Source organism: Ornithorhynchus anatinus, chromosome 2, assembly GCF_004115215.2.
Source record: "Ornithorhynchus anatinus isolate Pmale09 chromosome 2, mOrnAna1.pri.v4, whole genome shotgun sequence".
NCBI classification, from domain to species: Eukaryota; Metazoa; Chordata; class Mammalia; order Monotremata; family Ornithorhynchidae; genus Ornithorhynchus; species Ornithorhynchus anatinus.
The window spans coordinates 48,362,430-48,379,458 of NC_041729.1; the positions used below are offsets into that span (position 1 = coordinate 48,362,430).

General features: G+C 46.8%; 1 protein-coding gene and 1 long non-coding RNA gene across 4 annotated transcripts in view; one reads left to right on the forward strand and one right to left on the reverse strand.

The window, feature by feature from the left end:
* XYLT1 (xylosyltransferase 1) overlaps window positions 1-3,481 on the reverse strand; it is a 140,422-nt gene extending 136,941 nt beyond the window's left edge. For 2 of the 3 annotated variants that reach the window (XM_039911109.1, XM_039911108.1), the window contains exons 1-2: window positions 2,858-2,986; window positions 2,161-2,692 (exon numbers count right to left, since the gene is read on the reverse strand). In XM_039911109.1, coding sequence (XP_039767043.1) covers window positions 2,161-2,692; window positions 2,858-2,875 — 550 coding nt within the window. In that variant the 5' untranslated portion in view covers window positions 2,876-2,986. Of the gene's footprint in view, window positions 1-2,160; window positions 2,693-2,857; window positions 2,987-3,426 lie in introns of those variants that run through there. The other variant, XM_039911110.1, reaches the window with a different exon arrangement.
* Window positions 3,482-3,560: 79 nt separating this feature from the next.
* Window positions 3,561-4,308, forward strand: LOC114809146. The gene is made up of 2 exons (XR_003756903.1): window positions 3,561-3,648; window positions 4,028-4,308. It is a non-coding gene; the product is annotated as an uncharacterized LOC114809146 (long non-coding RNA).
* Window positions 4,309-17,029: the final 12,721 nt, after the last annotated feature.

Consider the following 17,029-nt stretch of genomic DNA (forward strand, 5'->3'; position numbering starts at 1 on the left):
AGCCATAATTCTGTATTCTCCAAGAGTAAAAACGTTTAGAAAATTGAAGCTATTTGATTATATATGTACCTGAGGGTCTTCCATATCTAAAACAATCAGGTGTCACTGTCTTAGAAAACCCCAAGGGGGGAAAGGAAACTAACTAGTCCTTGGAGCAGAACAGGAGCTCAGTAATCTCCTGTCCCACCAGAAAGAGACTCAGAGCAGGGGAGGTGTGCTATTTCTAGCCTCTCTCCCAACTGTCCTTGTCAACATCAAAAAATACATCTCAATTTTCACTCAGAAATAGCACACAGGTATTGTCACTGACTTTCACTCATTTTCTAAGGTTGGAGTGATACACTGAAAGATTTCAAGAAGAAATAAGAGTCAACTTCCTAAAATGGAAAACAAAGAACGCTAATGACAACCTGTCCTTTCATGGGTGGCGGATTCTACAGTGTCCACCCAGGGGACAGGAGAGGGGACGTGGAAAACCCTTTGCGTTTACCCTGTTGGCGAAAGGACCAGTCCGTAGTTTTCCCTTTAGGGTTCTCTAGGGAGAGGGAATAATTCTTGATATCCCAAAAATATTTCCCCGGTGAGCACAGAAGCTAAATTCGTGTCAGGGACTGAATAGGAGTTAGTAAGCCCACTGTGGGCAACAGCATGGAGTTGGGAATTCCATGAGAAGACACAGGCTCCCTTCCACATGGAGCTTTCGATCTACATGTGGAAATGGAAGGAAGCCTTGTGGAACTCTCTTAAACCAGACCACACACCTCACTTTAGCCCTTTAGAGCGTGCAGATTAATTTGAAGAGGTCGGCTGGACAGACACACACACACACACACAAACACACACTTAATGCAAACCAGAGGCGGGCCGAATAAATCCGTCCCACTGGAGGGCGATTCTGGGGATCGCAGCTGAGAGAAGCAGCAGCGTAACAGTGGAAAAACCATGGGCCTGGGAGTCAGAGGATCTGGGTTCTAATGCTGGCTCTACCATCTGTCTGCCGTGCGATCTTGGGCAAATCACTTAACTTCTCTGTGCCTCAGTTCCCTCATCTGCAAAATGGGGGTTCAATTCCTGTCGTCCCTCCTACGTAGACCGCGAGCCCCATGGGGGACTTGATTGCCTTGTATCAACTTCAACGCTTAGTACAGTGCTTGACCCATATAAGTGCTTAACAAATACCACAATTATCATTTGTTAATTTCTACGCTAGACCTGTCAGATACTTTTCCACTTATCTCGGAAGAATCAAAACATCAACAAACATTGCCGTCTAGGGGCAGCGGCCAAAATTGGGTAAATTCCTTGTCATTAATTTCATTCTCTTAGATTGTGAACCCCACGCGGGACAGGGACTTTGATTCCTACCTGAGTATTCTCTCCCAGCGCTAAATATTGGTTATATTGCTCTGCTCCCAATAAGTGTTTAATAAATACCCAACTCTCCAAAACTCATCTATCTTGCTGCTGACCTCTCGCCCACGTCCTGCCTCTGCCCACAAACACCCTCCAGCGTGGCTCAGTGGAAAGAGCACGGGCTTTGGAGTCAGGGCTCATGAGTTCGAATCCCAGCTCTGCCACTTGTCGGCTGTGTGACTGTGGGCAAGTCACTTAACTTCTCTGTGCCTCAGTTCCCTCATCTGTAAAATGGGGATTAAGACTGTGAGCCCCACGTGGGACAACCTGATTCCCCTATGTCTACCCCAGCGCTTAGAACAGTGCTCGGCACATAGTAAGCGCTTAACAAATACCAACATTATTATTATTACCCTCCCGCCTAACGGACGGACAATAACTCTCCCCAGCTTCGCAGTCTTATTGAAGGCACATCTCCTCCAAGAGGCATTTCCTGACTAAGCCCTCCATTCCTCTTCTCTCACTCCCTTCTATTTTGCCCTGACTTGCTTCCTCTATTCACCCCCCACCCCAGCCCCTAAAGCACTTACGTGTAATTTACATATATCTGTAATTTATTTATATTCATTTCAGTGTCTCTCCCTCTAGACTGTAAGCTCATTGTGGACAGGGAATATGTTTATTGTTATATTGTATTCTCCCAAGCGCTTAATACGGTGCTCTGCTCACAGTAAGCACTCAATAAATACGATCGAATGAACAGATGAAAACTCTCCCTGAGAAAGGCCCGGGGGCCAGGCGACTTACCTTCAAGGGGACAGAACCGCGTCACCTTCTCCAGCGGCATCAGCTTCCCGTACTTGTGCTGGCAGTACGTCTCGGCGATCTCCTGGCGACACTGCTTGGATTTGGAGCGGGACAGAGCCGAGATGGCCTCCTTCCCTGAGATATCACACTTCGGGGGCTGCTCATACTTGATCTCGGGGGAGGCGCCACCTCCTTTTTTCACCTGCTGCTGTTTGGGGGGCCTGGGGATGTCTTTCGGGCTGCTGCCGCGGCTGCCGTTCTTGGGGGCGCGATCTCTGCTTCCCGGCACCTCATTAGAATTCTTCCCCAGGAGTGCATTCCCCTTCGTCTTTTCCTCTTGCTCTAGCTTCTTCCTCAGGTGCTCCTTCTGTTTGCTCAGTGGCTTCTTCCCCAGCTCCGGCTGATGCTTTTGCCTCTGAGTCCTGGGGGCAAAGTTACTGTTATCGATGTTTTCAAAGTCCTTCGGCACCGAGTTCTCATTATTGCTGTCGGTTCGCATTTTCTCTTTCGGACGGTGAGAAAAGTATCCATCCTGTGGAAGGGAGGGAAAGAGAGGAGAAAGGAAAACTCGGTGAGAATACTACCCCGGTGAGGCTTAACCCACTTGATGCGCCTTCCTGACGGGAGTTACTTCTAAAATGGCTCATCGATTGGATCCGTCACAGGCAGTTGAAATGAAACACTTCAGGCGACCTACGCATTCAAATGAAGCCATTGTGGTCCCGCATCCGAGCAGTCGTTAAGATTTGTCCAAGGGCTCGGATCAAGGCACGGGAGTCATCGAGGGGAATGGAAGCCGAAAGCCAAGTGACGAAGAAAAGCCTACATTGCCACTGACTGCTGTAAAGAGAAAGACGTCGGTTGTGGTTACATCAGATTTGTTTGCCACCCCTTCTGGATCACACTCGCCCTATTACATTCCTCCTCATCATTCCCATCAGTTAAATAACTGGGGACAGACGCAAGGCCCAGTGGTTGGGGAAGAAAAGAAACTAGCTGTTCCTGATGCTTCCAGCTGAATTATCAGCTCGTGCTTGTAAGCGCTGTAAGCGCTCAATAAGCACTCAGCACCGTACTCTGCACACCCGTAAGCTCTCAATAAATGCCACGGATGATGATGACTGATGGATACTCGGATCCAAACAGTAACCCAGAGGATTCTGACTCTGATACCCACTCCATTCAAAAGTCACTGGCGCTTAAAATCCCCGTCTTCTCTACAGTACACTATTCCCCAGAGACCGGAATCCCGATCGGGGCCTTTACCCTAAATCACGCCTTTAGATTAAAAGTAGATCTAAGGATAGTGCGCACCATCTCTGGACTGCTAATGTGCCACAGAATTCCACCCCTGTTGCTATAGAAACTCACGTGACCGTAGCATCGATGCCAACGGAGATTTCTCGGCTCTATGTCACAACCACCTAGGGTCCGCGCCTGGGTTAACGGTTCCCCCGGATAAAGTGGATCAACTGGAAACACCTAACGGTAGGATAGGCTCCTCTGCCATGTTACACTGTTAGAAGTCGTAAGGGCTAGATGTTGGAGAAAGCACCCTTTGGCTACTTACTAGTCATTCCAAATTGAGCAGCGATTATTGCCTAGAGAGACGTCACTACCATAAGCTTGATGGAGCAGTGCGTCAGTGTGAACGGCTTGCCCCCTAACTATGAGAAGATTACTTTCTGGGGTTTTTACGGGCCTCCGAGTTGTCATTTTGTTTAGCACGAGCACATATTTCTGGAAAAGCACTATTAGCTCGGATTGGGCTACTTTTAATCCACGTAGTACCGTTCCCAGAGTCCTACGAAAGATATAATGCAGCTCTAAATCAAGTTCGCCTCACAGCTTTATTCTCTTTTGACAGAAGGGCAAATTAAGGGACGGAGCAGTCAGGTGGTTCATTCACAGCTCCCTAAAGAACCACAGCCGGCTGACTCCAGACACAGGCAGGCCACGAACTTAAAGCCCAAATGGAAGCGGGGAGCGGAGAATTCTCCTCTCAGCTCATCAAGGTTTTCTTTTCCACTCATCAGCTTGGTGAATCTTTTTTCCTTCCAATATGAGCAGACATTCTCTCCATAAGTATATTTTCCAGATGATGATCTCTATGGAGAAACATAAATGGATTTGGAATCCTCAGGAATATTTAGGTTTCTTGGTTTTATTCGTATTACTGTCTCTCTCCTCCGGTAAGTTCGTCGTGGCCGGGGAATGTGTCTGTTAATTCTATTGTATTATGTTCTCCCAAGCGCTTAGTACAATGCTCTGCATAGAGTGAGTTCTCAATAAATGACTGACTGATTGGTTTTCCATTCTCCATTTTCTTGGAGAATCTCCCAAATGGCATTTAGCAGAATGTACCTTAGGAGGAATGGTATTTACTGAACATTTATTGTGTGCAGAGCACTGTACTAAGCAATTTGCTTTGTTTTAAGTCCTCTATTTAAGGAGCTCACATTCCCCATTGCTTCCTGGATGCCCTTCCTGGACTTAATTAGGCACAGAAAAGCACCGCAATTATCGTCGTTTCTTTTTGGCTCACAAACCTACGAATGCTAATCTGACAAACCGAGAATGGGCAATTCCTCTAGTTAATCTGTGTTATCAGCAGCGGGAACTGCTATCCATTCTAATATGACTCTTGATTAATGCAGCAGACAGTCTACCCAAGGTAGCTTGGAGAAAACAGAAATGATTTGCTCTGGCCCTGCCAGAAACCTTGAACTCCGGTACAGATGCTATTGAGCCTCTGCAGGGGATTGAAAGCCTCGACTGTGGAAATAATAATGAGAATAATAATAATAATTGTGGTATATGTTACTACGTGCCAGGCACTGTACTAAGTGCAGGGGTAGATACAAGTTTATCAGGTTGGGCACAGTCCCTTTCCCAGATGAAGCTCAGTCTCGATTATCTCCCATTTTATAGAGCCCGGGCTTGGGAGCCAGAAGTCATGGGTTCGAATTCCCGTTCTGCCACCTGTCAGCTGTGTGACTGTGGGCAAGTCACTTCACTTCTCTGGGCCTCAGTTCCCTCATCTGTAAAATGGGGATGAAGACTGTGAGCCCCACGTGGGACAACCTGATGACCCTGGATCTACCCCGGCGCTTAGAACAGTGCTCGGCACATAGTAAGCGCTTAACCAATACCCACATTATTATTATAGATGAGCTAACTGAGGCACAGAAGTGATGGGACTTGTTCAAGGTCCCACAGAAGACAAGTGGCAGAGCCAGAATTAGAACCCACAACCTTCTGACTCTCAGGCCCAAGCTCTATCCACTACGCCATGCTGCTTCTCCAAAATAGTGGGTCTTCTGAAATGAGAGATCTCACACGGTCGTTAGGTAGCATCCAGTCGAGAACAGAGAATCAGCCTATTTAGGAACCGAAAACATTCTATGGTTATGTTCTGTGGAGGTCACGAGGGCAGCTTCACCACTAAGCTCACCTTCGCTAGGGCTCAGATCACTGAGTGCCGTCATCTGTACAGAGAGAAGCACAGTGGCCTAGTGGAAGCAGCACGTGCCTAGCAGGCAGAGGACCTGGGTTCTAATCCCAGCACCACCACTTGTCTGCTGTGTGACTTTGGGCACGTCACTTAAATTCTCTATGCCTCAGTTCCCTCATTTGCAAAATGGAGATTGCCTCTTCTTCTCTCCTACCTAGACTGTGAGGCCCACGTGGGATCTGATTATCTCGTATCAATCCCAGCTCACAGTACAGTGCTTTGGACCTACCAAGCACTTGACAAATACCCCAAACATCATTATTACTATGATTCTCTAGACATCAGTGTCCTTATTTTTAAATGGGAATTAAATTGCTGCTCTTCTTCTCCCTTAGATGTTGAGCCCCTTGTGCGGTGGGTTCTGTGTCTTATCTGATTGTAAGATATTTACCTCAGTGCTTACTTAAGTCCTTAGCACATATAATGGCTAAACGTGTACTATTAGTACTATCGTTAGCAGAACCAATCTGGAAAGTCAAAAGCATGCTTCTCTCCCTTCTATAAACAGCTCTCATGTAAGCAGAGAAGACATGGCAGACATAGGCACATCTGAAATCTCAGGCAGAACCCAATGAGCAAATGTAAAGCTAATTAACAATAAACCCCAAACAGCTCATTCCTAATGCTGCATGCATGACAAATTGCCTATTATTTCTCATATTTGATCAAGCTGCCATGTTTCCTTTATTCTTAACTAATCTAGCACTATCACCTAAGGTTATTTATGCTAATGAAACATTTTGACTTATTCTATCTTAATGTACTTATTACGCTGATCTCGCACTCAAATGTTTGTATGATCACTTAGAAATTCTAATTGCTCTGCTTCTGCTGTACCTCTAAGCTGCTGCTGGAATCCATCTTTATTCCCGGGAATTAATTAAATACAATAATATCCTCCATTCCCATTTCAACCTTGGGCACGTTTAGAGCCAGCTCTAATCAGGCAGGAATACGCTAAACACAATATGGTTCTGCGAAACGAACAACATCACCTAGGGAGTCTTCAGAACTCCCTAGGGCAGTTTCCGTTATTTCTTGTCTCTCCGCAGGGTCTCTCTACTCAGTCATGAAGGCATTTTCTGCAGTTGCGGGCGTGACCCAGGCTCCCTTCTTACCCAAATTATGTTTCCTTCAGTTGGTGGGAGAAATATCTAAGTGGCGCCCATCCATTCCAACTCCTGGGGTTTAACACACATTTAAGTAGTGTTCTAAACATGGAAGGAACCACCAGAGATCTTCACACAAGTGCTAATCTCTAAGTAATATAGTTTCCTTACTTCAGATCCAACCTATATAGTGAAGTACTTGCCTGCTCACGGTAAGGAAAAATCTGCAATTCAGTCACAACACTCCAAGTTTTATGGATGCTTTCTTTTTCCATTCCTTCATTTTAAAATTTCAGCTACAGGCGAGTTGGAATTACAACCTTCCTGAGGGCAGGGATCATTCCCATTATTTTTACTATGTCCTTCAAAGCCTTTAGAAATGTAATCTGTGTAGATGCTCAATAAAAAGCACGGTTTGAATGAGTTTCTGAATTGTGTCCTATTTATTCCTAATTATCTTGTGGCTGACAGTTCTGAACTGGAGGCTTTTCATCATCATCCTCATCAGTGGAATTTACTGAGCACTTACTATGTACAGAGCACTGCACTACATGCTTGGGAAACTATAACAGAGTTGGGAGACTGTTCCACCAGAGCCCCAACTTGCGGTGAATAACTCTTAATTCTGATGGACTAGACCAAATCAGGACCTGCATTTTCCTTGGCAAATAGTCACTGTTGGACCAATGCCTATTTGAAGCCCCATAATGAAGCCGGGCTCTTTGGCTACGAGGACTGATTTAAGGCTTTATCTCCTAGGGCTATATGTGCAGCCTGCTAAATACCACATGGATCCATTTATCAAACAATCAATGCTATTTACTGAATGCTTACGATGGGAAGAGCACTGTACTAAGTGCTTGGGAGAGTACAATACAACAGAATTAGCGGACACGTTCCCCGCTCATAATAAGCTTACAGTCTATTCGTTTAATCATATTTATTGAGTGCTTACTGGGTGCAGAGCACGGTATAAAGCACTTGGGAGAGAACAGTATAACAATAAACAGACACATCCCCTGCCCACAACAAGCTTGGAGTTTACAGGACAAGGTTACAATCTATAAGATGAATTTATAGTCTAGAGACTTAACAGAAAACAGAGTTGAGGACCAAAGCCCTCAGCCAATTCTGAGGATATATCTCTCCACCCAACTAATAAGCTCCCCTGCCCCGAAAGATGGAAAATGGAGCGGAATTGGTCCTTAGAAAGAGAAAGGTGAGAAATGACAGGGGGGTCTATCAGCAATGCAGGGGGATGGTTAGAGCTGAGTTTCAGGCAATCTCCTTGATGCATATTTGTCCTGCGATGAACCAAGAGCCAATCCAGAGTGAGGAGAAAAACCTCTTCTTGGCTCAGGAATGAAGTCACAGACTAGTACATTCACCCTGAAGAGAATACGCTTGCTAAACTCTGGAGAAAGTTCTGCACAAAAACATTCAAGCCAAAGATCACTGCTTCTCTTTGGGATGAACAACCATTAGCTTCACTTTCCCTGACCTATCTGGAAAAGGCTCTAGTCAAGAGCCTGTAAGAATCACACACACACTGCTGAGAAATTGGAAGCTGCTTGGCCTAGTGGAAAGAGCACGGGCCTAGGAGTCAGAGGACCTGGGTTCTAAACCCAGCTCTGCCACTGTCTTGCTGTGTGGTTTTGGGCAGTCACTTAACTTCTCCGTGTCTCAGTCATCTGTAAAATGAGGATTAAAGACTGTGTGCCTAGTGTGGAACATGGGACTGTGTCCAACCTGATTATCTTAATTTTACCTCAGAATTTAGAACAGTGCTTACTACACTGTAAGTGTTTAACAAATACCATTAAAAAAAATGATGCGAGATGAAGTTGTCTGGGCTTTCCTTTGGATTTCCGAAATGGGGCAGAACTCCCAGAATAAAGCTAGGAAAGCAGCATGGCCCAGTGGATACAGCATGGGTCCGGGAGTTAGAAGGCACTGGGTTCTAATCCTGGCTCCACCACCTGTCTGCTGTGTGACCTTAGGCAAGTCATTTAACTTTTCTGTGCCCCAGGTAGGTCATCTGTAAAATGGGGATGAAGACTGTGAGCCCAGGTGGGACAAGGACTGTACCCAACCTGATTATCTTCTATCTATCCCAGCGCTTCGAACGGAGGTTGACACGTGGCAAGTGCTTAACAAATGCCATCATTAGTACTATTAAAGCTCAAGCAGCATCCTTTGCTCTAGAGACAGACAAGAGTCTGGACCTTAAAGGGGTCTTGATGATCTCAGCCACCCAACCATCGAGTAGTCAAGGCCTCATCCAGGTTTTGATGTATTAAGAAAATTCCAGTCAGCTCTTTTGGATCAAAATCAACTCTATAAAATCTAGTGGCATACAGACAAGTGGAATGGAAGCAAGTTTGGTATTTTCCCTCTTCTTTCCCCTAAGCATTTATCAATCAATCAAACGACCAACTGTAGGTGTATTGGGTGCTTACTTGTGCCGAGTGCCGTACTAAGCCTTGGGAGACTACAGTATAACCAAGTTGACAGACGTATCCCCTTACAGTCTAGAGAGGGAGGTAGACATTAATATGAATTAATAAGTACATAAGTTTCATGGGGTTGAAGGCGGGGTGATTAAGCTGTGCAAATCCCGTAAGCCCGTCAAACGGCAGGGACTGTCTCTATCTGTTGCCGACTTGTTCATTCCAAGCGCTTAGTACAGTGCTCTGCACATAGTAAGCGCTCAATAAGTACTATTGAATGAATGAATGAAATCCAAGTGCCAGATACCACGACCTCTTTGACTGACTTGTCATCTTTCACATCCAACCCTTCTGCCTACAGGGCAAAGGGAGGAAGAAGAAAACCAGGAGCCCAGCATTCCTAAAGAGGCCACTCCATCCCCAGCTGTGGATAAACAGTGCTAGTGCGAGAAAGCCATTTTCCCAGGAGAATTCTTTACGGTGTTCAAAAGTTATCCCTGGGGTGAATTTCCTCTTAAATACACTTTAAAGTGCCATTTGCCTATAATTGGAACAGTCCATCATTCAACACTTAGGGCCAAACTACCGAGTCAGGGATGTGAAGGAAAAAAACACACACTGTCTCTTTTCCCGAGAGACTCCGTGATGCCTCCAAAGGCAAGTGTGTGCTGGGGACGAGGAGTTGCCTGCAAGGCTCAGCCACATCCAGCTCCCCTTCTGACAGCTGCTCGATGCAGCTTTCATTGAGAAATGGAAAAATTAATCACTGCCTTCATAACCGCCCCCTATACCGGCAGTAAAGGATCAGGGCCGAACTAGGGTGGGAGGGACTGGTTTGGAAATGCTCCCCGATTGTCCCCCAGAAGGTCATTCCTAAAAACGTCAGTCGTGCTGAGCGCTTACTATGTGCAAAGCACTGTAGTAAGAGCTTGGGAGAGTACAATAGAATAATTAACAGAAACATTCCCTGCCCACAGTGAGCTTACAGTCTAGCGGGAGGGAGGAAAGAGGAGAGGGAACCTCCTGCGGGAATCCACGATGCCCTGGGAGTGGGACAAAATCATGATAAAATAGGGGAGGCAGGTTACCCTCTTATGTACAAGTCTGTAATTTTATTTGTTTATATTACTCTGCGTCGCCCCACTAGACTGTAAGTTCGATATGGGCAGGGAATGTGTCAGTTATATTGTACTCTCCTAAGCGCTTAGTAAAGTGCTCTGCACACAGTAAGTGCTCAATAAATGCAAGTGACTGACTGAGGGAGAAGGTGGTGACCTAGTAACAAAGCTGCAATCTAAAGTGGGCCGAAAGATGATGACGACAGTGATGATAATACTAATAACTGTGGTGTTTCAGGGCTTACTCTCAACTGGTTTAGTAAATACAGCAAGAATCTGGAAGTCAAAAGGACCTGGGTTCTAATCCTGGTTTGGCCACTTGGCTGCTGTGTGACCTTGAACAAGTCACTTCACTTCTTTGTGCCTCAGTTACGTCATCAGTAAAATGAGGATTAAGACTGCGAGCCCCATGTGGGCCAAGGACTGTGTCCAACCTGATTATCTTGCATCTACCCCAGCACTTAGAACAGTGCTTGACACACAGTAAGTGCTTAACAAATACCATCATTCACTCATGCAAGGGGACCCATTCTGTCCCCGCCCAATACAGGGCTCATAATCTAGGGAGGAGGGACAACAGGCAGTGAATTCCATTTCACAGATGAGGGAACAGAAAAGTTATTCAAATTGCCCGAGGTCACCCAGTAGTTAAATGGCAGGGCCAGGATTAGAACCCAGGTCCTCTGCCTCCCAGGCCTTTGCTCTTTCACCCGTCTCCCTTCCGCTTTTTATTTTTAGACTGTGAGGTATACGAGGGACAGGGACTGTGTCCAATTCTCTCCTGTGCATTCTTTCACAGAGCTTAGTACAGTGTTCTGCACAAAATAAATGCCTTAAATAGACAGTATTACTACTATGCTTTTCTGAAAGCTGTGCTTCTTATCCAAGGCTGTCATAGAGGAATATGAAAGCAAGTCCGGTCAGCTTTTGGAGTAGATCAGGGTGGGCAAAACAGGACTCGCTGTGTTCAGCTTATGCTCAGATACCCTTTGTTTAGAGATACAGGACCTCAGTGTGGTACCTGGCCCTGCCATATATTCTGCCTGTGGCTTGTGGTCACACTATCAATCTTATTTATTTAGTTCTTGCTATGTGCAAAGCCCTGTATTAGCACTTGGGAGAGTACAGTAGAACAGAGTTGGTCCATATATTCCCTGACCACAAAGAGAGGTCCCTAGCAGTCCACAGGGACTCGGTCATGGGCACAGCACTAAGCAGTCCCTCTTCCTGCTTTCCCAAAGCCACGTTTAAGCCCCTTTCCAGAATCCATCCAACCAGGCCTGGCCAGCCGGTGCTGGGAATCAGGTGGGATGGAGCAGGGTAACAGATTCCGGTCCCGGTAGCGGGCCAAGCATCTCCCAGCTCCTTGCCCTAGCATTAGTTGAGCCACAACCCGTTCAGGGTTCACCCACCTCCACCTCTCCTTTATCCACCAAGACCCTTCAGCACTCCCCCCTGAACTCCCTATTCACACAGATAATAAGGATAATTATGGTATTTATTAAGTGTTTACTACGTGCCAGGCAGGGTACTATGTGCTGGGGTGGATACAAGCAAATCGGGTTGGACAGATCCCCGTCCCACAGGGGGCTCACGGTCTCAATCCCCATTTTACAGATGAGGTAACTGAGGCACAGAGAAATGAAGTGGCTCGCCCAGGGTCACACAGCAGAAAAGTGGAGAAGCTGGGATTAGAACTCAGATCCTTCCAACTCCCGGGCCCGGGCTCTACCCACTAGGCTACGCGGCTTTTCAGTGACCCGCAATCCCCAAACCGGAAGTGGCGATTTCACCCTTGGGCACCCAAGTCTGCCTCTCAGATGGCTAGTCTTCCCCCCAGTCTCTCTCCCACACCCACACCTCCCCTTCAAACTCCCAAAGCCCCTCTGGGAAGGGGTTTCGACAGAAACTTTAAACAGACAAATTGCCTTTTCATGCACGAGAAACAACCTCCTTTTGGAACATGCACGCTAGTTTGAACTTGCTCCTTTTTCCTGGGAGGATAATAAATGATACAATGTAAACTCATTACGGGGTAGAAATTCTGCCTCCGCACAGATGTAAATACTCAAGGAGCAAGAAATATAAATAAAGGAAGACAACTGTAAATAAATAAATAAACAAACCCAATTAATTTGTCCTGCCTGAATGCTTGATACATTGCGGGGGTGGGGGAAGGGGGGAAAGCCTAATACCTTCCAGGACTCTTGGTGCTGGAGTTTCCAACAGCTGCTGCCTATAAATTATAGTTAATATGCAGAGATGTAAATGAATGCACTGCAGATTCGACAAGTCTCCTTTATGTGAGATTTCCCTTAGCTCCGGGAGTCAATGGTGCTGGGCTCACTGCCATTTTCACTGGCCAAGCGCCTTGTAGCCCTGAGGTTTGCAAGTTTGCCCCACGAGCTTCCTCGTGAAAGCCTCCATTCTCCTCCGAAATAGCACTCAGGCCCAGGTGTGGTGGGGGAGAAAGAGGTGGAGAGGGAAGTGAGCTTGAGCGAGGAAGGGGGTTCAATGGCCTCATTGTTGCAAAGTACATTTTCTAATGCCTTGCATGAATGACTTCTGGACTTGTCTCCGCTTCCTCTGTTCTCTGCCGTTGGATACGCTGAGTTCCTCCAGCCAGACGTGGTGGCGTGGGGGGTGAGGAGCCACATTAAAAAAACTCTTTGGATGGGGGATTGGGAGGGGTTCCTGTTAAACAACACAGCTCAACTCTGGAATTAAAGCAGCTGGTTAGGAAAGGCCTAGTCTCCCCTTCTAGACTGTTAGCTCCTTGAGGGCATTGATATGACCTGCCAAGACTATTGTACTGTACTGTCCCAAGGAGTTAGTAAACTGATCTGCACGCTGTAAGCACTCAGTAAATACCACTGATGAATTAATTAAGCAGGAAGCAGTGATCAGATGGCAGGGAAGTGGGGACCATGGTGACGGGAGGAGGGTGGGGAGACGGGAAGAAGGGTGGCCGTGGTTTTGGGTGGAGGAACTCCGGGGAGAATGCACTTGCCATTTCTTGAAGCACTTGGATCAAAGCCCACTTGGACCTTCTGGGGAGATGCCTCAGCTCGGAGACATTACCCCACTGATAAGCCCTTAGTCTACTGAGGGAATGACTGACTGACTGTTTATCCCCGGGATAAGGAGAGATATTTGTTTCTGAAGAGGACATGTTTCTGAGGGGATAGGAAGAGATTGGGGGTGGAAAGGAATGGGCAAAATCCTTTCCTGCTTTAAGAGGAATGAATTAGCACGGCCCTCGGATTGCCCTTGTTGGAGCAGTTGAACTGTTTCCTCTCTAGGAACCTAACCAAAGGTTATCAGTGTGTTGAACATCCTTAAGATTATCGGCGTACTGCATATCGCTTCAGATTACTGGTGTACAAAACTTCACCTAAGGTTATTGGTGTCCTGGACACCCCCTTAGGTTACTGATGTACTGAATAACCCTAGAGTGGTATTTGAGGGACTGAGCCATTTGGCTTCATCTCTTAGAAATAATCCCAGAACCACTAGATGGCTCCTTTGGTGAACTTTAGAAGGTAAATTGTCAAGGTTCCCAACATGGGCTGCTTTTTTGAGCGTTTGGTACACTTCTCGCAGGAATTCCCAGCCATTGCCCCCTCCGTAAGCCAACGTGTTGATATCGGGCACAGTACCTGTTTATTTTTCCCTCAAAGGCCTTGCGTCAGGTGGCTACGGCAAGCCGCCCAAACCCTGCTCCAGAGGCCTGGCGCGTGTTTATGAAAACCTTCCCCCTTTTATGTTTTCCCTGGGTTTCTATATCTCCTCTCAGCCAGGCACTAATCTGTTGTTGGGGGGTGGGAGGGGGATCAGGATCACTGAAAAGGGAGAGCGGAGAATAAAATCGCCAAGCGATAATCCACAAGAAGTCATGCATTAGAATAAGCTCACGATATAAGAAGCCATGCATTCATTACGTATGCAAATTATCTACAATATCTGGTGTTGGATGTGGCTTTTGGGGACACTCTAGAGGAGGCCTAACCAGCCAATCCAGTTCAGGCCAAAGGTCAAGGATGACTTCTTCCCCTTCAGCCCACAGAAAAATCCTGCATTTCCTGACACCCGCTACCCTGAGGCAGAAAAAAACTGGAATCACCACCACCACTCCCCTCTCATGAAGAAGCAGCAGTCTCCTAAGGCCCCGTGACATCGAAGCTCATTTATAGTGGAAATTCGGTTATATTGTTTACTGTACTCCCAAGTCCTTAGTAGAGTGTGCTGCACACAGTGAATGCTCAATACGATTGATTTATTGATTGGCACCTGGGATGTTTGCTCAGTTAGAGAGCAAAATCCTGGCACAGAAGTAATCCATCCTGTTTTCCCCAGGACTGTTCAAGACACACACAAGAATCTGGGTAAAATGGATGTCCAATGCCCAATCCCACTCTGCTCAGACAAGTCAGGCCAGGAGAGAATTCCCGCTTCTCTCCAGAAATGCCAATGGAGATGGTCAATTTCTAGCCCAAATGAACTGCAATTTCAAACAGAACTACGAGTAGAGAATGATTGAAACCAAGTGGCTCCCCCTCCTTCCCATCCCACATCTTGTTCCTTCTGCACTAATTCTAACACTCTACCATATTTCCTAGTAAGGCCAGAAGTTATTTGATCATCAGACCTTCTGGTTTCTAGGACAAGTCAGGTGGAGAGCACCCTCTGAGTGGGATGATTACTTGACGAAATCCTCCCTTTTCTGTTCTTTCCTTTGAATCACTGAGAATTGCTACTTAATTTAGACCAAAACATGCCTCCCTGTGTGACTTACAATTATTTCACTGCCTGCTGGCCAGACTAGGTAAGGGGATTAACATTCTGAAAGTCCTAGGAAGAGATTTTGGGGTTTGGCCTCCAGCTCCTACTTGACCTGAAACTTCCAAGACATCATTCTCCCACTGCCCTCATCGCTGCTTTAAAAAGGCTCAGTGAAGGATCCCTACTTGGGACCTATTTCTAGCGGTGGCAGGAGATTCGGCACTTGCTGACGAGACAGACTGGAAATTCATGTTGGCTACCAAGAAACCAGTGGGATTTGATGGCTCCAGTGCTTTGGGGAAAAAAAACCAAACACGCTAAGAGACTGATGAGATTAGCATGGCCTATTGAATAGAGCCTGGGCCTGGGAGTCAGGAGGACTTGAGTTCTAATCCTGGATTCACCACTTGTCTGCTCTGTGACCTTGGGCAAGTCACTTCAGTGCCTCAGTTCCCTCATCTCTAAAAGGGGATTAATAATAATAATAATAATAATGTTGGCATTTGTTAAGCACTTACTATGTGCAGAGCACGGCTCTAAGCGCTGGGGTAGATACAGGGTAATCAGGTTGTCCCGCATAAGGCTCACAGTCTTAATACCCCATTGTACCGATGCGGTAACTGAGGCACAGAGAAGTGAAGTGACTTGCCCACAGTCACACAGCTGACAAGCGGCGGAGTCCGGATTGGAACCCATGACCTCTGACTCCCAATCCCGTGCTTTTTCCACTGGGCCACGCTGCTTCTCTGATTAAGGTTCTGAGCCCCAGGTGGAGCAGGGACCGTGTCCAACTAGATTATCTTGTATCAACCCAAGAGCTTAGAGCAGTACCTGGCACATAGTAAGCACTTAAATACCATTTAAAAAACGTAACTCACTTGGGCACTATGGGACCGAGAGGCAAGGTTTCTGAGGGTCACTGGGGCCAAGGGGGTGCCCTGGTGAAGAAACCAAACTATAGGCAGAAAGCTTTCAGACAACAGAGAAGGGTTCAGTAGCAACAATACCTAGTATTTAGAGAGAACCTTGACTTTCCAGGCACTTTCACGTTTATTAGCTAAGGGTCAGGGATTTCCACCTTGCACTAGGGAGCTGTGCCATCCCCATTTTACAGATAGATCCCTGAGGCACAGAGAGATTTGGTAACCCTCACCAAGTCATGTAGTGAGCCAGTAGGGGACTGAGACTACAATCCCAGGCCTTCTATCTTCCAGCCGGTCAGTCAGGCAATTGTATTTATTAAGTGCTTACTGTGTGTAGAGCACTGTACTGAGCCTCTGGGAGAGTGCAACGTAACACATTCCCTGCCCACAACGAGCTTACTGCCTAGAGAGTAGGAGGAGCGAGACAAAAGAGACATCACAGTGATGGCTACAGCATCGCACTGCCGCTCAGAAGCTAAAGTGCACAGAGAAAGTTGTCCCTGGATCTGGGCCCTCAGCAGCATGGCGTAGTGGATAGAGCACAGACCTGTGAGTCAGAAGGTCATGGGTTCTAAATCCGGCTCCACCACTGGCCTATGTGGCCTTGGGCAAATCACTTTACTTTTCTGTGCCTCAGTTACTTCATCTGTAAAATGGGGGTTGAGACTGAGCCCCACGTGAGACAGGAACTGTATCCAACTCAATTTGCTTGCATCCCCCCCCCCCCGGCGATTAGTACGGTACACAGTGTTTAATAATAATAACCATTATTATTATTTTCCTCCTCGAGACAATGGGTCCGCCCATAGCAGAAAGAAGGTGGCCTGCCTGCCATTCCCTCAAAACACACGGCAGGTCGTGGACGGTGTGGAAAGGAGTGGGCCGGACTGGCAGCGAGACCCTCGGAAAACTGGCAATACCGGCAAGTCTGGATGAGAGCGGAGCCAAAGGGAGCAGATGGAGAGGAGACAGC